This window comes from Medicago truncatula, chromosome 4 (genome assembly GCF_003473485.1).
Source record: "Medicago truncatula cultivar Jemalong A17 chromosome 4, MtrunA17r5.0-ANR, whole genome shotgun sequence".
NCBI lineage: Eukaryota > Viridiplantae > Streptophyta > Magnoliopsida > Fabales > Fabaceae > Medicago > Medicago truncatula.
The window spans coordinates 999859-1023463 of record NC_053045.1 but is presented as its reverse complement, the minus strand read 5'-3'; the positions used below and the strand labels follow the sequence as shown (position 1 = coordinate 1023463).

General features: G+C 33.4%; 3 protein-coding genes and 1 non-coding gene across 5 annotated transcripts; 2 read left to right on the top strand and 2 right to left on the bottom strand.

Annotated features, from left to right (window-relative positions):
• The first annotated feature begins 3496 nt into the window (after positions 1-3496).
• LOC112421063 (putative cyclic nucleotide-gated ion channel 8) lies at positions 3497-7077 on the top strand. The gene is made up of 7 exons (XM_024781102.2): positions 3497-3555; positions 3697-4288; positions 4390-4602; positions 4983-5293; positions 5676-5787; positions 5879-6115; positions 6232-7077. The coding sequence occupies exons 1-7, from the start codon at positions 3497-3499 to the stop codon at positions 6940-6942; spliced, it is 2235 nt and encodes a 744-aa protein (XP_024636870.1). The 3' UTR covers positions 6943-7077.
• A 220-nt stretch (positions 7078-7297) lies between these two features.
• LOC11423735 (protein LOW PSII ACCUMULATION 3, chloroplastic) lies at positions 7298-14466 on the bottom strand. The gene is made up of 12 exons (XM_039833177.1): positions 14092-14466; positions 13044-13074; positions 12537-12629; positions 12387-12449; positions 11090-11201; positions 10818-10903; positions 10019-10077; positions 9811-9913; positions 9644-9704; positions 8267-8349; positions 8096-8176; positions 7298-7716 (listed from the first exon to the last, which is right to left on the bottom strand). Exons 1-12 carry the CDS (start codon positions 14397-14399, stop codon positions 7657-7659), a joined length of 1140 nt encoding a protein of 379 aa, XP_039689111.1. The 5' UTR covers positions 14400-14466; the 3' UTR covers positions 7298-7656.
• On the bottom strand, positions 8815-8973 carry LOC112421445 (U12 minor spliceosomal RNA). Its single transcript, XR_003011773.1, has one exon. It is a non-coding gene; the product is annotated as a U12 minor spliceosomal RNA (small nuclear RNA).
• Positions 14467-17021: 2555 nt separating the features above from the next.
• On the top strand, positions 17022-20713 carry LOC11423734 (3-oxoacyl-[acyl-carrier-protein] synthase III, chloroplastic). 2 transcript variants are annotated; one of them, XR_005645670.1, is made up of 9 exons: positions 17022-17301; positions 18342-18490; positions 18961-19097; positions 19202-19307; positions 19390-19508; positions 19731-19795; positions 20019-20077; positions 20161-20241; positions 20347-20487. XR_005645670.1 is itself a non-coding variant. In XM_003604210.3 (8 exons), the coding sequence occupies exons 1-8, from the start codon at positions 17192-17194 to the stop codon at positions 20566-20568; spliced, it is 1131 nt and encodes a 376-aa protein (XP_003604258.1). In that variant the 5' UTR covers positions 17022-17191; the 3' UTR covers positions 20569-20713. The 2 variants fall into 2 exon arrangements, 1 of the variants encoding a protein (XP_003604258.1); XM_003604210.3 differs by having other exon boundaries at positions 20019-20241; positions 20347-20713.
• Positions 20714-23605: the final 2892 nt, after the last annotated feature.

The window sequence follows — 23605 nt, the reverse complement described above, 5'->3', positions numbered from 1 at the left end:
AGTTTTAATACCAATTCTCATAAACTTCTTTTATTTATTGTTGACTGATTTTTTATATGATTGCTTATTAGAAGCTATTAAGAGTCAATTCCATATACTAATGGGATTGTTATTTGTTCAAAATATTCTTTAAGGAATAATGCTCTGAAATCATTCCTTTATGGTCTATGTTTTATTTAATTTCTTATCATCATAGGATAATAAGGTAAAGTATAAGAATTCTTCTTAAAAAAAGAAGGTAAAGTGTAAGAATTAATTAAAGATCCAGAGGGAAAAATTGGTTCATGTTATGTGATCATCGTATTTTTCGAAAAGATATGGTTAAATAAAAATGATGCTTTTAAAAACTTTAAATCAAAAGGAGTATCAATAAATTCATACTTAAATTTAATTATATTAGAAACTAAACAATTCACTGCAGTTTTGTTCGAACAGAGGCAATACCATTAGACCAATCCAAATAGGCTGTTCGAAATATAAGTTATGGCCATAAATTCATACTTAGTTTCAATTATATTAGAAACTAAGCAATTCACTATTGTTTTGTTTGAACAGAGGCAAGGGTTGTCAATCCTAATATTTCTCCATCTATGATTTTGATAAAAGCGGACATATACGAATTACATCAGACTTTAGATTATAAACTGAATAAAAACTTTATTAATGGAATCCAACAAATTAGAAGGGATTCAATTCATCGTGGAACCCTAATCAAAGAAGTTTAGTCGAATGAAAATAATACAAAAAGTTCCTCCAAATGTAAAGAATTACACTAAAAACATCATATGTTATTCCATCATCACTTCTCACGCACCACATCCGGTGGTTATTTCTCTCCACCGAAAATCACCTTGGAGGATAATGTAGAGTTGTTGAAGCCAATCACTAAGGAGGAGCTTAGGCTGGCTTTATTCCAGATGCACCCTGACAAATCCCCTGGTCCAGATGGCTTTAACGCAACTTTCTTTCAAAGATTTTGGAGCTTATGTGGTGATGAAATTTTTGAAGCAACAAAATGTTGGATGGATCGTGGTTTTTTTCCCTCTTCATTAAACGAAACTAATATTTGCCTTATTCCCAAGTGTGATAGTCCGAAGTCTATGAAGGATATGCGCCCTATTTCGCTTTGTAATGTGCTTTATAAGATGTTGTCAAAACTCCTCGCCAATAGATTGAAAAGGTGCATGACAAAGTGTGTATCAGAGGAACAATCAGAATTTTTGGAACGGAGGATTTGTCGGCCCTTATTCATAGAGCAGTTGTTAAAGGAGATATTCCTGGCATCAAAAATTTTAGGAGAGGTCCTGCGGTTTCTCACTTACTTTTTGCAGATGACTGTTTTATTTTTTGCAGGGCTAAAGTTAATGAAGTTCAACATCTAATAAGTATCCTTAGAGAGTATGAGGAAGCGTCCGGACAACAAGTTAATCTTGCCAAATCAGAGGTGTTCTTCGGTAACAATATGAGTCAAGCGGCTAAACAAGATTTAGCTAATATTCTTGGGGTGAAACATGCTTTGGGTACAGGAACGTATTTGGGGCTTCCTTCTATGGTGGGGCGAAGCAAGAAGGCCACTTTTGGTTACATAAAAGATAAAATCTGGAGGAAGATAAATTCTTGGAGAGGAAGGTCATTGTCTAAGTCAGGTAAAGAGACCATGATTAAGTCTGTGCTTCAATTAATTCCGTCATATATCATGAGTATCTTATTCTCATTCTCATACTGTTGGTTTTGTTTGAATTCGATTTGTTCACTTTGTATCGTGTTATGCATCTTTGACGCACCTTTGATGAACACCCTCTGTCATTCTTCATATCCTCTTTGAAAAAAACTTCACCATTTCTTCTCTCTCAAATTCATGTGCGACTATTCACCACACTTGACGGAGCAATAATGCTGGAGAACAAGGAGATTGTCATCTTCAATGGATATGTGTGTATTGAGAAGTGATTTTTGTCATCTTCACTTTTAAAAAAGAATTGATATTTGTGATCTTAGCTTCAAAGATGTTTTTTTTTTTTAAATCAAGAAGGATTTCGAGATTTAGGGTTTCTAACGGAGTAATACGATTGTTGTCTTGAAAGGAGTAATATTATCTGACATACGCTAACCAAACTATATTAATAAATTAAAGAGTAATATTTTTTGTAAAAAATAAAAGTTATATTTTTTTTTTTCAAAAGTTTATTTCGCAGAAGTTAATCATATTCAAGACGAGTCGGATAATTATTGTGAATACATTTTTCTTCTCTAAGTTCTGAATTTTAGATCATTACATTATGGTGTTGTAGTAGTCTAGCTCCATATCCGTTAGACCTGATTATAGGAGTAATATTTTTTTTACTCGTTATAAGCATTTGATTTACAATTTCTTTTGTAACTCTACTTTGGTCGTTCTTAGAGGGAAAAAAAAACTATAAAGATAGTAGGAAAGAAATAATGTTGCTTGTGAGATGTCTGAATTACATTGAGGTGAATAAATATGGTTCAGTTTGTTTCGGTTCAACCATGCATACCCCTAGTTGTGAGCAGTGATATTTTAATTTAAAAGAAAAATTATATAAAGTACGGTAGCTACATTTTATTAAAAAAAAAATAATCCAAAAAAAGCAATCTAAGATGTGGGGGCTACGCCTACACATGTAACTGTCATAACGGTCTTATAATGTTCCTAAATCAAGTCGAAAAACATGGTGACAAGGTTTCTCCCTCTTCCATGCATTCTCTCTCTTTTCTTCTCCAGAAAACTCAATGTACCATATTTTTGTATCATCAATGCCTTCAAACATTCTCACAGTAAGTTTCTACATATATTTTCTCTTCATTTATTTATTTATTTAGAGAACCTTTTTAAATCCAATTTTTCATCTTTCATAGATTAGAAACAATATATATTATTTTCCATTGTTGGATATGAACAACCCTGAAGATGATTTTGTCTCTATTAATTTAGACCTGGGAATTGGATTGTTGCAAATCACTATAAAGAAATTATTCTAAGAATTGTGTTTTAAATCATTTTCATTATCATTTTATGAACAAAAATGGTTTATAAGAACACAGGTTGTTCAAACCTAAAAAGAGACATGTTTGATCAAAATGATTATTTCAAGGTTTCCTTGTGATCATAAAGCACATGTACGAACACGGACACCGAACACGACACAACACAGACACGCATAGATCGACATCGCTAATAATTTGAGTAAATCATATAATTTAGTGTAATTATATGTGTCGACATGTCGCGCCTAATCCGAAGAGTGTCCGAGGTTCATTCATAGGATATAATTCATCAGGTTGCTTTGTGTGTGTGATTTTTTAATCCCTTTATTTTGTAACGATTATTTTAAATTTCACTATTTTTTCATTCTACATTATAATTGTTTGAATTTCATATTCTACTAGAGCTTATGCATTGTATGAATTTCATATGACAGGAAATTGCTAGACATATCTAGTATTTCTGGTAGATCTCTATGTTATTTTCTTCACAATGTTTGATTCTGGTTACAAGTCACAGTATATTGAAGGTCAGAAGGAGAAATTTGTGAGGTATTTTTATTTTTGGATATAACATATCAATGTGATTGGTTATTTTTTTATTCTTTTCTTATCTCAACTCTCCGGTTCTCGAGGGAAAGGGACTCTATTAACATAAGCATCTTTCAGACTAATATACAGTGGATGATGTAGGTTGGATGATTTGGATTCCAATTCGTCAATGCCATCTAGCTCAAGTGGGATGAAGAAGTTAAGATTTAATTTAGATTGTTTGCCTTTTCTTATTCCCGGTCGCGGGAAAAAAAATTCGTCGAAATCGTTTCGAGTCGGAGTGAAAAAGGGATCAGATGGACTAATGAATATTGGAAGATCACTCAAAAGTGGAGTCACTTGGGGAGTTTTTCCAGAAGATCTTAAAGTGTCACAGAAAAAAGTATTTGATCCTCAAGATAAGAATCTTCTTTATTGGAACAAGTTTTTCGAGATTCTATGCATCCTTTCTGTAGCTTGTGATCCTTTCTTTTTTTATCTTCCTTATTTCAACCACAAATCATATTGTTTAGCCATAGATAACAATCTAGCGAAGTTTACTGTTATATTGAGAACAATATGTGATTTTATTTATCTCATTCGCATAAGTTTCCAATTCCGCACCGCCTTCATTGCACCTTCATCTCGAGTATTTGGAAGAGGTGAACTTGTCATAGATCCTGGATTGATCGCAAAGCGATATTTACAACGCTATTTCATTATTGACTTCTGGTCTGTGCTGCCGCTGCCACAGGTTTGCGATACCATCCATGCTTAATATGTTTTGCGTACTACATAACGTCTCGTCTCTTTTCTTTTTTCTTTTTTGCCAATATGTCTTAATGTTTGTTGTAGATGGTAGTGTGGAAGTATCTTTATAGTGCAAGACGCTGGAAGGTATTGGATACAAAAACATCACTATTGAGACATGTCATCATGCAATATTTTCCGAGAATGGTACGGTTCATACCTTTGGCTTCCGAAGTTAAAAAGACAGCTGGTGTTTTTTCTGAAAATGCATTGCTCGGTGCCATGTACTATTTGATCTGGTATATGCTTGCTAGCCATGTAAGTTTCTTTCTTAAGTTTTAATTCTCCATTGCTTCTGTATTACTTATGAAGCTCAGATAATCCATAAAAGAAAAAGTGTTGGTGTCATATCTGTATCAGATACATATACTCTTTGGATATTTCTCGATACGTGTCCAAAAAGCATCCAATTTTTCTATGGAAACTTCCCATTAAAATTGAACTCCTCGTACACTTCTTGATGCTTCCCGATTGGACACCAAAATTTATTTATAGTCAATTTTTTGAGGTGTAATTATGATGCTTTTGTAGATATCCTGACATAGAGGTTAGAATAAATTACGCTATAGGCGGAAGCTCTAGCATTCTTGTTACCGACACGAATGATCAATGTTTCTTTCTGACTATTATTTTTGTAGATAACGGGTTCTGTATGGTACTTGCTAGCGATAGAACGTAACGACACATGCTGGAAGAATGCATGTAAAGAAGTTGAAGGATGTAATTCAAATTTCTTGTATTGTGGAAGTTCAAGTAAGCATATACCAGGGTATGAAAGTTGGAGAAATGTGAGCCAATCTGTGCTTAAAAGTAAATGCTTTATTGAAGATGATAACTCGGCTTTCAACTATGGAATCTTTTCTCAAGCTATAGAATCTCATATTGTTGCTTCCATAGAAGTTTTCCCAAAATTTTGCTACTGTCTATGGTGGGGACTTCAGAATTTAAGGTATGTTCTTTGTAGGATTCTTTAGAACTATATATTATCTACACGAGTCCTCTTTATAACACCTATAAAACACTCAGTTTATAAATGTAATTATAATTAATAAATATATATGTATTAGTGTCGGTGTCCTATGTTTTTCACATTAGCGATGTAAAGGTGCATGTGCCCATATCGTGTCTGGTGTTCGTATCAAAGTCGGTGCTTCATATGTCTTAAATCTATAATTTATAGAATTTTAGATTGTAGATTCACTTGATGTTGAGTTAACCTATATCATCTTTTATAAATATGCTTTGATTCTTATTGATTTAAAATATGAACACATAAGATGATAACATGTTCACACTTTGACCTAATAACCTTCTGTTTTTGTTTTTCACAGTACACTTGGTCAGGGGCTTCTAACTAGTACCTACCCTGGAGAGGTTTTGTTTTCCATAGTAATAGCTATTATGGGGCTTGTGCTCTTTGCTCTTCTGATTGGAAACATGCAGGTAAGCAGAAAGTTTTTAATGTACACATTGATTTATAGCATCTTGATTACTATAATACTTTAATCCTTGTGTTATAAATGCAATTGGACAGACCTACCTTCAATCAATGTCGGTTCGTCTGGAGGAAATGAGGATCAAAAGGCGTGACTCCGAGCAGTGGATGCATCATCGCTTGCTTCCTCCGGACCTAAGGGAAAGAGTCAGACGCTACGACCAATACAAGTGGTTGAACACCCGAGGGGTCGATGAAGAAAATTTGGTTCAGAGTCTTCCAAAAGATCTTAGAAGAGATATCAAACGTCATCTTTGTTTGAATTTAGTCAGAAGGGTGAGTTCTGAGCAAACTAGCTTGTCCTTTCCGAGATTGCTTATTGCAACACAAAAGTGTTACTTCTAACTCTTTATTTTCTCATTAGTATTCTGTGTATGACATATATTATTCAGGTTCCTCTCTTTGCTAACATGGATGAACGCTTGCTTGATGCGATATGTGAGCGATTGAAACCGAGTTTATATACAGAGCGAACTTTCATAGTTAGGGAAGGTGATCCAGTTGATGAGATGTTCTTCATCATTCGTGGTCGTCTAGAGAGTGTTACTACAGATGGTGGAAGAAGTGGCTTCTTCAACAGAGGAGTTTTGAAGGAAGGTGATTTTTGTGGTGAAGAGTTGCTAACATGGGCATTGGATCCAAAATCTGCAGCAAGCTTACCATCATCAACAAGAACCGTGAAAGCTATGAGTGAGGTAGAGGCATTTGCTTTAGAAGCAGAGGAATTGAAGTTTGTTGCATCACAGTTTAGACACATACATAGTAGACAGGTTCAGCATACATTCCGTTTCTATTCGCAACAATGGCGAACATGGGCTGCAATCTATATTCAAGCTGCATGGAGGAAGCATTTAAGGCGAAGACGAAGGAAGGAGGAAGAAGAATACTACGAGGATTACGCGGGAAGTGATGATTCTGCAAGGGCGTTGGTTCCGGGTCCTGAAAGTTCGTCAAAATTTGGACTTAATACAACAGTCTATGCTTCTCGGTTTGCTGCTAACCTTCGTGGTCATAGACTTCGAGTGCCAAGTTCAAGAGACCTGGTGAATATCCCAAAGCCCTCAGAACCTGATTTCAGTGCTCTCAATGATAAAGAGTTATGAAATTCTGTTTTGCTTATGAGGACTGTGTTATCTTCATTTACACTGCTGCCGCTGCGATTGTCCTTCAGCATGACACTGTCTGTACTTGTAAAGTATTGTGTATTTGTCAGCTGATAACAGTGTTGGCTTATACAGTGTGACACACCTTTTGGTGGAGTTAGCCTATTGGTACATGGTTCTAATCTAGGCTTGTTGAATTTCAATAGACATTTGAAATTTAGATAATATAGCTGCTTACATGCCAATTTTAACACATCTACATGTTTGTTTGCTAGTAACAGCTGTCATGATTTGTGTAAAATTTTCAAAATACTTGCTGATAAACAATGTACAGAAAGTACAAAAGGCTCATTATACTGTGCATAGGGCAGAGCTAATGGAGTTTGAACATTTTACTGTTGAATTGTTATCATTATAATCATACATGTTTTGTGTAACTCAACTGATATCTTGCAATTCAAGACAGCCTAAGGCATCATAGAAGTTACAATATTTTTTTTATTTTTTTACAATATTATATAAGTTACAATTGACATAGTTACAACAGTTGAGTTTGCTTGGTCCTCGTATTCCTTTGGCAAAAGTATTACATCAAATCACTTAAAAGAAAAATAAACTATGTAAGCAACGCCTTCTTTCTCTGCATGCGAGCATTCGATGACCATTGCTGTGGATGGACAATAAAACACAGAACCTCCTCTAGCAGTGTTCTACTCAGGTCCGCCATGCAGAAGATACTTCCAATTCAGAATCTTCTTCCCACCATGTGCTTGACTGCAATATCACAAGATGTTGGTATCAGATTTAAAACTGGACTAGAGAGTAGACATGACCAAAATGATTTATGATCCCATAATAACCCACTATAACAAAATTTCACTCGGCCTAATGCCTACAAACTTTGCGATTATGATTATGATTTTGGCTCGATTCACATGTATAAATATTTTAAGAAGGTAGGTATTAATGTACATTAAGGAATATAACTGGGAATAGCATTACATAAACCCAATAACATTATAAAGATGCAGTGTAGAAAATGTAAATTTTACATAAAGAGGGAAAAAAACAATAAAAATAATTATTCAACCATAGCAAAAAGGACACAAGCATGCATAAAAGCAACACAAGCTGATTAAATAAACAAGAATACCCTATAGCCTCTTCGTAGAAATTCTAGAGAGCTTCCCACTTCTTCTTGAAGTCCAAGGACCCTCAACAGTTCTTCTTTGGCCTAGACAAGCCAATAGATAATAGATAATAGATAAGGTTCATGCAATTATTCACAGTTAGTAAGAAAATAAGGTGAAGTTCATGAACTTACTTCACCAAGGGTGAAGCGAGTTGCACTTTCTGCTACACACGCATAAGAACCATCAGCTTGCTTAAGCATCACCTGCCAGGGACCTGAACAATTTATGAAAAAAAAATCAGTGCATCATTCATATAATTGGCAAATAAAAGCATATTAGTCATACAATAAGAATCAAATATAAACTAGCTATCAGGTGTTAACTGCTGGTTAAATACGCTTTTCCAGATCCATTACAGAAATGAATATTGATATCCTCCCTTTTTCTTATTGACAACTTGACATCAATGCCCTTGCTTTTTTTCCCTGGTGATACAAATATCTTGCTTTAAGTTATCATGTAATATGCACTAGGGTAAGGACGACAAGGCCAGATTTTGATTATTCGTGATTTGGTTCAAGTCAAAGGAATTTAGCCACGTCAAACGAAAAATAGAGGAAACATGGCCATATTCCAATTTCCATTACTAATTAAATGTTTGAGTAAAAAAAAAATAAAGAATGATATAGAATCAAAGAACGATAATAAAATAAAAAAATTGAAACTGAAATTGGGGTTTGGGTAAGGGAGGCCTGCATGTGTGAGTTCTGCAAAAGTAAGCAGCGTCAACACATGGCCAGCCTATCACCCCTCCAAAAATAATTGCATCATGTTGTTAGATGCTACGACCGGCTCCCACCAGTTCGCTTTGTTTTCCTTACTCCTTAGTTTAAGGCAAGTTTCTATGTTGCTTCTACCTTCTTAATAACACCTCATGTTGGGTCATCAAACAAATATAACCGATGTGGGACTATAAACTTCAAAAACTATATACTTATTCACATTGCAATATTGCAACTGAAATTGAAGCATTCATTGAAGAGTGGGTAGTAATTTGTCGTCAAAGTATTGGAACATTTCTTTTATAGAAAATAACCTATTGGTGTTTCATATACTGAAAATATGTCCTTCCTTGCAAGATTTGGTGTTAATATTAAGAGAAATGCTAGCAACACACATCTTAACACACACTTTCCAACAAACTCTCTTTGATTTGTTAGAATTCACATGGGACCCACATGATTTGGTGGGACTCATGTGAATTTTAACCAATCAAAGAGTGTGTTGAAAGATGTGTGTTGCTAGCATTGCTCTAATATTAAATAACTGGTAAGAAGCATTAGTACTAATATCGCCTTTATTTTAACACAACTTTTCTCAGCATTGTATTTTAGTTTCGCTTTAGTTTTTAATAACGTTAATATTTGATTTATATATCTTGTTAAAAAAAAAAAAAAATTTATATATCATGTATCACAATTACTAAGTAGAAAACATTTGATAAGAGTGTGTTGCACGCATACATGCATGTATGTATGTACATATAGCATATAAATATACAGCTGTACCAGGGTATTGGCGGAACACAGCTCCACTGTAATTGACAATATAAGGTGCTACTGCAATTGTCTAGAAAACAGTAAAAGTACAGTCAATGCCTATTATTTGAGAAAATATTATTTTTTACACAGATAATGATAAATATCTAGGGACTATTCAATAAAGAAGGGGGTACCTTTGAATAATCTCTGATCCGAATGTAGAATACTGGAGTGAATTGAGAAAGAAAGCGGTATTGCAAATCTTTGGGTGGGAAGCCTAGAAGGCCTAAATCAGCACTGCAAATTCAGTATTTAATATTTGTCAAACATAAGTGTCCGAAGTAGTTAAGGACTTGGGCATGCAAGAAAGTTTCAATAAACAAAAAAGAGTACAACATATACCGCAGTGTATCTAGCTCAAGATTAAATAAAAGTGTTGGGGTTGATGGAGCAAATTTTTCCTGCAAAGTCGTAGTATTAGAAGATATATACATCAAATTAAATAACTAGGCGATGCCAGTGCACATAATTAATCGTGTTCAATCAAATAAACTGATTAGCTATCCAAAAGTCAAAACCATAGCCTACATCAAGTTTAACCATTTTAGACCTTGCTACTAAAAGGGACAAATGAAATTAACTATTTAATGCAGTTATTGGGATAGGGATCAAGCGGTGTGGTCAATTGGTGATCTTTGTTGTCTTCAGTATAATGCAGCTGTAGAGATGGGGATTTTTCTTTCTTTTGGTTTATATTGTGCTATTGGTAATGGTGAGTGTTTGTCATTTTGGAGTTAGACATATAGGGGCAACCCTATCTATCAACTTTTCAGTAGCTCCCTGATTTGTTACTTAAGTGTTCTTAGTATGATTCTATCCTTGGGTTTCACAGTATAAATTAGTATTAAATGAGTATTAGTTTATACACTGATCAGGAGCTAAGAGTGGGTTGTAACAACAGACATAGAAGCTAAACTCAACAAATTGCAGAATTTTGCATGCTGACCAAAAAACAAATGAAAGAACTCAAGTCATGTATTATTGCACATTATTTATCACCAATGGACAAAAAATAAACGACCCCTACCAAAGAATCAAAGACCAAGCTAATACAGATAAGAATGATTTCATTTGCACATCAAAGATTTGATACTGAACAGATAAAAAATCATGAAACCTTCTAATGGCAGAGGCACCATACCACATACTTCTCAATATAACCAAGTTCACGTGTACTGCAATTAATGAATATGTAGAGCGATGGAGGTTCACTAGACTGCCAACGACCTGCACTTCTAAGAAATTTAATTGTCAAAATATTGTTTTTATCATGGGTGTTTTACATAGAAACAAAGCTTAACCAATATGACTCAAGAATAATTTGATACTGTAACACATAAGTTTCAAACATGGTAACTAAAGAAAGAAAAAAAATATTATTGCTTAAAAATCCATTTTCTCGCAAGAGCTAACCTTCATTCTCATCTTCAAAGTCAAAATCAAGGGTGTTTCTAACAGATCTGAAAAATGAAGCCACGGGTCCTGCAGGGATATCATCTAAGGAGCCTATAGTAAGGCCATCAACCTTGAAACAAAACAAAGATGAAACTTTAGAATATGAATGGCTTCAATCTGACTAGGATATCTTCATTCTTTATTGTTGAAATTTGGGGTCTAACTCATCCTTACAAAACCTGCTTATAGAATATGAAAGGCCATCAACCTTGAAACAAAACAAAGATGAAACTTTAGAATATGAAAGGCTTCAATCTGACTAGGATATCTTCATTCTTTATTGTTGAAATTTGGGGTCTAACTCATCCTTACAAAACCGGCTTGTAAGGTGAGGAGTGCCTCCTCATTATAAACTCTTCTCAAGAGTGTTATCTATCCGATGTGGGACTAAATCCACCCCCTCAAAGCCAACACAATGAAGGTGTTGGAGGCTGCAATTAAGGCTAACCAAAGGTCGCAATTATGTTGAAATTTGGGGCCTAACTGGCTTGTAAGGTGAGGAGTGCCTCCTCTTTATAAACTCTTCTCAAGAGTGCTATCTATCCGACGTGGACTAAATCCACCCCCTCAAAGCCAACACAATGAAGGTGTTGGAGGCTGCAATTAAGGCTAACCAAAGGTCGCAATTTAGGCGACTAGGGGCGGACCGCAATTAAGGCGAATTTCCAACACACCCCCTCACGCTTCAGCCCGGCCTAATGGGCCTGAAGCGTGGACGATGCGGGAAGCTCAACGATAGATCTAGGATAGACTCTGATACGATGTTGAAATTTGGGGCCTGAAGGTGTTGGAGGCTGCAATTAAGGCTAACCAAAGGTCGCAATTTAGGCGACTAGGGGCGGACCGCAATTAAGGCGGAATTTCCAACACACTCCCTCACGCTTCAGCCCGGACGATGCGGGAAGCCCAAGATAGATCTAGGATAAGCTCTGATACCATGTTGAAATTTGGGGCCTAACTCATCCTTACAAAACCGACTTGTAAGGTGAGGAGTGCCTCCTCTTTATAAACTCTTCTCAAGAGTGTTATCTATCCGATGTGGGACTAAATTCACCCCCTCAAAGCCAACACAATGAAGGTGTTGGAGGCTGCAATTAAGGCTAACCAAAGGTGGCAATTAAGGCGGAATTTCCAACATTTATTGTACATAGTTTAAATACATTAGAATTTTCCAATAGTGTGATCATTTTATGACATTTTCTTGAAAAAGGCCTCATATTAAATAAGAATAAATTCATAGTAAAATTTTCATTACTGAATCCAGAGCTGCTTTGAACAACTGAGAGGCTCGAAGCTTTTCTGGTTTATCAGGGAATACCTACAAAAAAGTCCCGAATGTAGTGACATCTCTGAGAAACATTATAAAAGTTGTATTGAAAGGAAAAAAAAAGTTATATTTTCTTACTACGCAAGCTCTGGTCTCTTTTTTCTCCTGGAGCTTTTTTACAACAGCTAAGACAAGTTGAATGTTGGCATCGATGAAATCATCTGAAGATCCCTTGAAATATTTAGGAATTTGAGAAAATTATGTGCAATGTATTCAGATACAAGCATGCTTCAAAAACGTCAAGTAACTGTCAATCAGAACAGTTTCTTTAAGCATGAAAATGAAATCAACTTAGCCCATCATATTAGCATAGCTACAAATATCAACTAAAATAACAAAGCAGTTGAAATATTCTGCTAACCAAAAGTATGCAGACAAGATCCATGGGAAACAAAGGCATGCGACAAGATCAATCAAATATACATTTGAAAATGTATGATTCAGCCTACTAATTTTTGGAACTTCGTAATTATTAGTTATTACTCTCTCCAAAAACATAGACCTATATACAATGAAGGACCAAAACTGAAACAAATAAGTCACTACACTTGAGAAAGCATGCGTCACCAGAGCAAAGAATAGTACCTTATATGAAGAAATGTTGCTGGGCAAGGGCCTGCATACATAACCCCGAGAACAAAAAAGATCAGGAATGGAATCCCAGCACATAAAAGCCGCAAGCAAAATATTGTTATTATGTGTATATTAACTTACACTAAGCTTGAATTATAAAGATTTGAAAGAAGAAAAAATGTTGAAAATGAAGGTTAATCATGTTTACCTTTCCATAGATAAATATTGAATAATATTAAAGGCTTAAATATGGAAATGGTCCCTGCAAATATCTGACGTTTTGGTTTTAGTCCCTATAAAAATATTTTTTTGGTTTTAGTCCCTGCAGATATAGAATATTTGGTTTTGGTCTTTGGTATTTTGTTTTAATCCTTGTAAAATCATTTCATATTGAAATTGGTCCCTATAATATTCATTTTAGTCCTCATTTTGAGGGACTAAAATCAAATATTCTACATATTACAAGGACCAAATTCAATATGAATCAATTTTACAAGGACTGAAACAAAATACAAGGATCAAAACCAATTTTTTTATATTTACAGGACTAAAACCAAAAAAATATTTTTACAGGACTAAAACCAAAATGTCAGATATTTGGCAGGGACTATTTTCATATTTAAACCGAGAGCATGAACGTTGAGTTTAGGACGGAGAGGGATTCTCTCTACCTTTTGATTGTCTACATTTTGGTAACTTTCTCTCATCCAAATAATCTCTTTTAATTACTCCATTTTGTCCCTAAGTACACTAAAATCACCAAATATCAACGGTAGAGAATCTATTTTTGTGTAGGACAAAGATCCAAACGACTAATTTCTCAATCAGTATTAGCTCTCACTTAATAATAATAGCAAATCAATTATAAGCAATTTTTTATTACCTACTACAGTCAAAGAATCCAGATGTTCACATAGTCAATAGCTCGAAGCCATAGAATCAAGAACCAATGGTTCCGATTTTAAATTTGCTTTTAAAATATTGATAAACTGGCTTCAAGCTAATGCATGAATACGAGGAATCTTTGACTACATAGAAAGAGAATGAATAATAAACGTACGGGAAATCGATTTCGATTCTCAGTTTTCCATCTTGAAGAGCAAAATTGAGTGAATTAGCAGCATCAGTGGCGAGAACTTCATAAGACTTAGGTTTATAAACAGATACACCTGATTTAGGATCGAAACCTCGATTTGGGTCTGATGAAGAAGCTTCTCTTTCAGTTTTAATGCATTTGATTTTGAATAAAGAAGTGTTTCGAAGAGATTTAGTAGTAGAAATTGAAGAAGATAGTGGAGAAAGATGTGAAGGTAGAAAGGTGAGGTTGTGAGGTAGAGATGACATAGCCATAGCCATGGATAGTAGCATTGTGTTGTGTGGCACTCAAATTGGCTCAGCACAACGCGATGAATAGAAGAAGATAGGAATATGGAATAGATATTTTTGGTCATATTCACTCTCAAATTACTCATCAAAAGTTTCTCAATCATATATTTTATCATGAGAAAAAAACCATAAAACAAAGAGTTAATTGAAAAACTATTGAGGACTAATTTAAAAGTGATTGACACTAATTTAATTTAGTAGTTTGTTTATTTTTTTATAGTGATAAGCAAGGCGAAAATATTATTCTTTCTTTTCACTTGTAAACTAGTTTAATGATAGTGATTTTTATTGATATACGAAATCGTATAAGTAGTAAAATTAAAACGGTAAGATCGAATGTCGAACTCGAGAATCACGTTATATTGTCGAATATTATTTACATAATTTAATTGAACAAAAAATTTTCGTTTGTTTGATAGCAATAATGCAAAGTAAGCAAAATAAAATTTGTTTGAAATTTATAACAATTAAATTTTCAGAGATGAGTTTTACTAGATGACTGACTTGAGTTATTAACTTAATATGACTATTAAATCATCATTACTTAATTCTCTAAATTATTTTTGCTTTAATTCCTTAGTGACAAAATGTTAATTCTAAAATAACTCATAATTCTTTAGTGAAATTAAGATTAGAATTAAGCATGAATGAACAAGAATTTTCAATTGGTTTCAAGGGTTAATTTGCATCTATTCCTAGATTATAAAGCAAGAATTTCTTATCTTAAAGCATTTATAAATTCAACTTCCTTTTTACAATATAAATCATAAATCAAATTAAACACAGCCAAGCAATAAAAGCATTAAGAACAGAGTTAAGAAAAATGATTAAAATTTCAATAATCAAAATAAAATCATAGTACAAAAGTTGTCATCTAAATAATTTCATCTCTAACAATAAAGAAATTAGCCACTCATGGCTTAACTATAGAGAATAAGAAGGATTTAAGGAATTCACATAAAGGCAGAGGATGAGAAGATTCAACCCCCGCCTCCTAGGTCGAACAACACCTTCATGGAACCTTCCTAAGTATTTTTCACCGATTTATATGTATAAAGCTATGAACCCCCTTCAAAATATGATGTTTGTGCTTAAATAGACAATTTGAAAAGTGAATTTACACCAGTTTTGCGCCTAGGCGCAGATGATGTGGCAATGTAAATGGCTTTTGGTATCACGCAACAGTTTTGCATTCAAGTGTAAAATGGTAGCAGCAAACAAGTCTTGAACTCATTTGGTTGCGCCCAAACATAGTTGTTTTGCGCCTAGGCGTAAAATGGCAAAAACACTGATCTTCTAAACTGTGTAAAATGACAGTCTTCACCTTTCTTTTTAAAAGTTTGCATACTTTTGAAATGACTTTTATGATTGACTTTTCAAAACTTCGTAGACACCTTACCACTTTTAAAATTTAATGTAAATTTGATAAACACACAAAAATAGATAAAATGCTCTGAGGATTGTCTGGTTATGGAAAAATCAACACAGATCAAGATATCAAATAATCATGATTTCTACTATAAAGAAACTAAAACTAATTAATAACTAAGAAAACTAATTAAAACAAAGTCTAAAACTAATATAAATTAATATAAAAATGATGAATAATCATTTAATACGTGTGAAATAGTTAAATTAATCACTCATTGTGGAACGATGGGAGTAATTTATACATTTTTTGTATAAATCAATGAGGTGTAAAAGATAGAGAGGAGACATCCCAACTAGGTACCCCTAACCACCTAAAGCAATACCTTAAAAGTAAAATGTTATTAAAAATTGCAACAGAGAGCAAACATCACGAGGATACTAGACCAAAATACAAGGAAAAGACATGTACACACAATTGTCTCGTTAAAAACCTTATTAAGGAAACTCAATGAAAATTTTATCCCAAATTATAAGTAATTTACAATGAGACTATTGAAGCATTAAAATTATTTTTCTTAGTATACCTTTAACTATTTATTACTCTATCTTTTTCCAATTTTATAATTTATCTTTCCATACCGTTTATTAAGGAGAATTTTGTAAAATAATTCAAAATATCTCATTTATATACAAAATTAATTATATTTTTAATACGTGTGAAGTGCTCAAAACATCATGATTAAAGACGGAGGGATTACGTCATTTTATGATTTCATTCGAATCATTAGTTTCTTTTTTGAATCATATCACTTTAACACTCTTTTTTATATTACTCTCTCTTTTTCATAAAATATTCACTATATTTATTAATTTGTGTGAAATTGTAAAAGTGGCTTATAATATGGGGTGGAGGTAATTATACACAAATTATTCACATTAATAATGCTAACAACGTTTTCATAATATAAGTGAAAAGTGATTGAGAAATTTGTAAGGGAGAGGTTCATGTATCATCCATCCATGTGAAAGAAGGAATGCATATCATCTAAAGCATATATGCAATTTCCCTACCATAATTTATGTCGTGGACCATTTTTGATGAATTTAGATGACATAGTAATTGGCCCACCTAGCTTATAGAAGTTATTATTCAAACTTACCGTCTGTTCTATGACATAATGGTTGCAGGTTGCTTGCATATGTACCTGCATTACATATCAGGCAACTTAATTTAGTTGTACAAATGTAGTTGCTATAATTTAGTTGTACAAATGTAGTTGGTTGGTTAGCAAATTTCTAGTGTTATAAAAGCATAGTTTAGCATAAAACTTTGGTGATTTTTACTTTCATTTATCGTTTTGTTAGTTACTTTTGGCGATTAGTGTAACATTTTTCCATGGTCAATGTATCTACCAAGTTCACTCCTTCATCTTACCCTCTTATCACCTCCCATTTCCTCAAAACTTGTATGCTTTAGTGCTCACAACCATGATTCCCAATCTCCTTTGCCAAGGTATGTCTTAGAATTTCTCTATTGTCTCACATCATCACCCTTTCATTTTATATTATACACTAGATTTTGAAATTATGGTTGCACTCACTAGATTTTGTCTCGTGTACAAGTTGTTTAAAATATCAAAATAGTCTTTTGTCCAGCAAAAATCATATAAGACCAAAAATTATTCAAACCATAAAAATTTGTCTTATGATGTTTTGTCTTGTGTTGTATTGTTTTGTCTTGTGTTGTTCTATCTAATACTTACTGTTTAATAAATCAAACACACCCTACATCCTAGTTCGCATGCTACTAGAAAAAAATTAATTAGCGCAAAGAAATAGAGATGCCAAATATGGCGACCAAATTGGTTTTTGTTGTCTCTAATTTCCATAGTTGTTTCACTCTCTTTAGTAGTTACAAATGCAAATAACTATGGTTGCTAAGGTTATAAATTGTTGTTGTTACCAGAAATATTGAGTAAGTTAGTGGTTAGAAATTAATTTTTTTAGGAAAGTAGTTAGAAGTTAGTTTCTCAATTTGTATGTAAAAATTGAGTTCTATAAACATGAAAATTATGTACACAACTCACATCTTATACCAAATAATCAACATGAACTCTAATGAGTTTTTTCTCTATCAAGCTCTCAAGTTTAATTTACCTATGAGACGAATCATCATTTCTTTGATCTTATAATTTGTAAAATTGTCATTGTTATCGTTGATAAGTATAGGACAAATGTGATTGATGCATGTAAATGAAATTGTGGTCGGTATACAATTTTGAAGACCTCAAAAACCTTAATAATATTGCGGTCACATTTGCATTTATTTGCAACACAACTGCATCTTGTTGCCCGCTTTCCTTCCATTTCTCTGTATTTTTTTTATATCGTTACAACTTCATATTATTATATTAGACAAATATTTATATGATTTAAAAAAAAAAAAATCAAACCATGATGGTTATGATTTGTATAATAGTTCCTGCATCCTTGTTGAATTTGGACTCTTTCTCTCGGTGCCATAACTTGGAACTGTAATTCAAATCTTTGCAGACTTGTTAGTCAAGGCTGTAAGCTGGTAGGATGTGGTTCAGCTGTGCCAACTCTTGAGATTACTAATGACGAGCTTGCAAAAATAGTTGATACTTCTGATGAATGGATAAATGTTCGCACCGGGATTCGTAAACGCCGAGTTCTTTCAGGTTAGTTTATTTCTAACTTGCTATGTAACCATCATTAATAGAATGGTTGCAGCTGAATTGAATTTGGCTTTTATGGAGTGTTGATAGTTTATAAATCTCATCCATGTTTCCATAAGTATGTAATAATGAGGATTGTTCATGGTTCGGTCCAAGAAAGAAAACCGAACAGTTACAATGGTTTGGTAAAATTGAACCGAATCGTTAATGATTGGCCCTGAACCAGAACTATTTTTAGAGAAAGCCAAACTACATTGTTTTTGAACTGAAACTAAACTAAAATAGTTCAATTTAGTTTTCATTTTTTAACAATCCTAGTAGTAAATGTGAGTAAGAAGTCCCATATTAGATGAAAATGTCAATATTGAATAATATAGATGAGACGACCTATATATCCAATGTTTTGTAAGGTTTTAGGTAAAGATGTAGCAAATAGTTGCTCATAGCCCAGTGTTATGATTCATTGGTTGCAGGTGGAGAAAACTTGACCACTTTATCAGTAGAGGCAGCAAGGAAAGCTCTTGAGATGGCAAAAGTTGATCCAGGTGATGTTGACCTAATCTTGGTGTGTTCATCTACTTCGGACGATCTTTTCGGCACTGGTCCTCAGGTTGGTATTGGTTATGTTAATGTTTCTTTCTTTGTTATTAATGCATCTCTATAGTTCATATGCTTTTTTGTATGCATGACTGTAATTGTTATTATGAATTTCAGATTTCAAAACAGCTCGGCTGCAAAAAAAATCCAGCAGCTTATAACATTACAGCTGCATGTAGTGGATTTATCTTGGGTTTAATATCAGCTGCTAGTCACATTAGGGGTATGAATCAGTTACTTTTTGTTGAATTAAGGTTGTAATATCTCCTACATGTAAATAATTTTTTTTCATTTTATGAATGCAGGAGCAGGATTTCAAAATGTTCTTGTAATTGGAACTGATGCTGTTTCGAGATATGTCGATTGGACCGACAGAAGTTCATGTATTCTGTTTGGAGATGCTGCTGGTGCTGTTCTAGTACAGGTAACTCTTTACCTTCCTCAAAGCGTTGACAAAAAAAAAAAAAAAGTGCCTAACTATACTAAGTTTAGTTACTGATTCATCGTAATGAATCAAGCTTCATCATAGTAAATAGGGTTTTAACATAGTGAATAAAAATTGATTTATTTTCATTGAGATTTAAATGGAACTGATTTTGTATAAATTTGTAGCATTGTTCTGATGTTATATATGATTACATTGCAGGCTTGCAACTGCAAGGAAGATAGTTTATTTAGTTTTGATTTGAATAGTGATGGTGATGGATATGTGTATGTACTCCTTACCTTTGCACTATCGACATTTCTAATCGAAGGCGTGTTCAGTGATATATGTGATTACATTAAATTAGTTAATTTTTTGAATTTATTATCAGTGTCAACGTGTAAGTATCGTGTACAATGTATATGTGTCGGTGCTTCGTAGTTTCTTACACATCCATGCACATTGTTAAGTGTTGTGTGACAAACAATTTAGTTTTATTACTTCATGTAGGCATCTGAATGCAGCATATAAAGAAGAAGGGACTAATAATGCACCAGACTCAATTAAGGGTGAGTTGGACTTTCCTCCTAAGAAGTGTTCATATTCATGCATACATATGAATGGCAAAGTAGTGTTTAAATTTGCTATACAGAATGTGCCAAAGTCAATTGAGTCAGCACTTCAAAAGGCTGGTCTATCTGCATCCAGCATTGATTGGTTACTTCTCCATCAGGTATGTGAAAATCATTTTTTGGTAATTAACTTTTTGATTAGAGAAAAAGGTTGGTTACACCATGCTTATAAATATAATTAACTATTTACTTGTTGACAAATGTAGGCAAACCAAAGAATTATTGGTGTAGTGGCAAACAAATTAGAATTCCCTCCAGAAAAAGTGATATCAAATGTGGCTGATTATGGTAATACAAGTGCAGCTTCCATTCCATTGGCTTTAGATGAATCAGTTAGAAGTGGAAAGATTAAGGAAGGACAAATTATTGCTGCTAGTGGCTTTGGTGCTGGTCTTACTTGGGGATCAGCTATTTTTCAATGGGGATAAAAGTATTTGATATTGACAATATCCTTATGTTTTCTAGTGATATACTGCATGATTTTTATTTTTACTTTTCTAGAATAATTAAGATTTTTTTTTTTTTTTACTGGATTATAGAATAATTGATGGGTGATTTCTTTTTTGGTTTCTATTTTTATAGTCAATTGTCAATAATTTTTCTGTTTTCACTTATCACTACAAAAAAATGTCATATTATTTTTGTTGTTTTTCAAAACAATTAATTGATCGGGCTCAAAAGACTAATAAGTTTTATTTAAAGACAAATCATATGAAAGAATTTGGTTCAACTTTTGACTAAAACAATTATTGATCAGATTTTGTTTACCTTTCAAAAACCCAAAGATTAAAACCAATTTGAAGAATTATTTCAAAGTATTTTTTCAGGAGTTTTTTTTTTTTTTTTGAAGGTTTAAGTCGTTGAGTAAGACTGCGATGACTTATCAAACCTCTTGTTAAATTTGAAGAGAACATTTACCATCTCATTCTTGAGTTTTGTCAAAGTTGGCATGGAATTGGAGGAAACAATAAAAGCTCGGTCAAGAAGTTTTAAGATTAAAAGAAAAACAAATGTGGCAGAATTTACAAACTTGATTAGTGAAGTTCATAAGACGGAAATATCTCCAAATAGTAGTACTAGTAAACCTTCAAGACAAATTGGCATCGCGTCTAACATTGCTTGACTTCAGTTTTCAGATAGAACCACAAGCTATCTAGCCCACTGTCTATCAGCATTGCCCTGAACAGAAAAACAAGCAATATTAGGTAAAAATGCAATGGGAGAGTAAATCACACAGGTGCATTTTCAAACATCTAAGCATGTGCCAAAAAGTTTGAGAGGGATCAGAATATAAATCAAACCAAAATTCCAACATCGATATAGATTTAAACAACAACCAGAAACCTGACAAAATCTATTGAGTTGTTGATCCTATCACAATATCCTAGATTCATCTAAATAAAACAGACGTCTATAGAAGACATATAACAAAATCATCGAAGGACATCAAATATTCGTAGACCCCATCCTGTCTCTGCACAGCCCATCTCCACCAATAGATCAAGATGGCCGTATTAACTCACAATCAATTGAGTTTGACGTTGCTTCTTTCATTTTTGAGTGTGGATATGCAATGGTTATCAGCAATATCTATCCAAATCATGACTTGATGTTGCTATGGCAGCAATTTGAACCCAAAATATTGTTACTGGAAATTTGTTAACGACGTTTACTAGTTACTACTTAACTAAGGGAGCATTAGACAGTTTATATTGGCTAAGTAAGTAGCCAACATTTTTTTTTGTTACAAAAGATAATCATGAAGACAAGGAACAGAACAGAAAGCAAAAAACAGTGAAGCAAAATAACCAAGCTTTAGGGAACCGAGTTCCCATAGCATTAGTTCCTCATGTAGTGGAGAAATGACCATCATGCAATTCAGCAATACATTAAGAAAACAATAAAACAAATAATAGTGATACATACCTGTGTTCGTACAAAACCAAAGGGCGAAAATGGAAAAATGACCAGTGTAGACACCACTCTCGTCCAAATGGCAAATATTGATTTGAAAAGAGGCATGTTCGCTGGCGGTTATCAGTCTGTTAGTGGCAGAGCTGCAACCAATAGGACATATGATCAATCTCACAAGATAACCAAACCGGGGCTCCGGAGAAATGAAAGAAGAAAACTTTGCCTTGGAATGCATAGCCCGATGAATCTTCCCTCCTTGCTCTGCATCTTATGGTCGGTGTCAGGACCGTCCCTGAGAATTCGGAGGCTCGGCTCTGGGATTAAAAGGAGGCCGGTGATAATACCCAAAGATAAAAATAACTACCGTATACACAGGGTCGTTCCTATATATTTGGAGGCTCGACTCTAATATAAAGATAGGCCTCTGATAAAAATAAAAACATAAATTTTTTTAAAATAACAATTATCTATTTAAATTGAAAATAATATCCATAACGATAAAAAAAAGTTGTTAAGAGTCCCACATCGGTTAGGAGTTGACCTGAGAATTTGTTTATAAGTGGGGGCAATCCTCACCTCACAAGCTGCTTTTCTAATATTTATTGTAATTAGCACAGAAAAATCAATATTCTAATCAATAATATAAAAATACAACTTTAAACGAATATATTTATCAATCTTCTAAGTTATTTTTTTCCATAGTTTGCACAAAGCCAAAATAAAAGGTTTATAATATTTTTTTAGAGAATAATTATCATGCTTGTTCTTTCAAATAAAAAAAATTATAATATTTATTGTTAGAGTTTAACTATTTTATACGATAAGTATGGACCAAAAATAACAAGAACTGTTCTAATAAAATATGAAGAAAAAAAAATATTATATTTTTATTTGTAAATATACAATTCAATTTGCTGAGAATTTGGCTGAATTGGAGAGAGGATTGAGAATAGATGAGCCTCAAATCCATATAAATTATGTCTAAATCAAAGCCCTCACATACTAAAAAATAATAATTAAAGAAAGAAAAGAAGAAAAAAGGAAAAGAAAAACACGGATCCTGGGAGAAGAAAATAGGAAAAGCAAAACATATAAAAATAATGGATGCTAGGTGTTGAACACACTTCCAAGGCAAAGCAAGCTCACTATTGTACCACTGGGCCACTTGAACGATTCTGATATTTAATTGCGCCATATATATTTATTAATTTATTTACATGCAGTATATAAAAAAAAATAAAAATTGGGCCTCCAAATTTAGGAGGCCCAGCTCAGTAGAGCTGTTTGCACCCCCTTAAGGCCGGCCCTGGTCGGTGTATAGACCTCTTATTCAAACAATTGAAAACATAAAACAGAACAGAATCAGCCTGCATCAGAAGTGACAATTTCCAGTTCGGGAAGCAACAACATAAGTGAGTTTAGAAACAAAATTTGAACAAATAAATAACAAACCCAGAATTGATATTACACTACAAAAGCACAAAATAAACAAAAAGGAACGAATGAAACAAAGAGAGAGTGTACCAAGAGATTTCAGATTTAATCTTATAA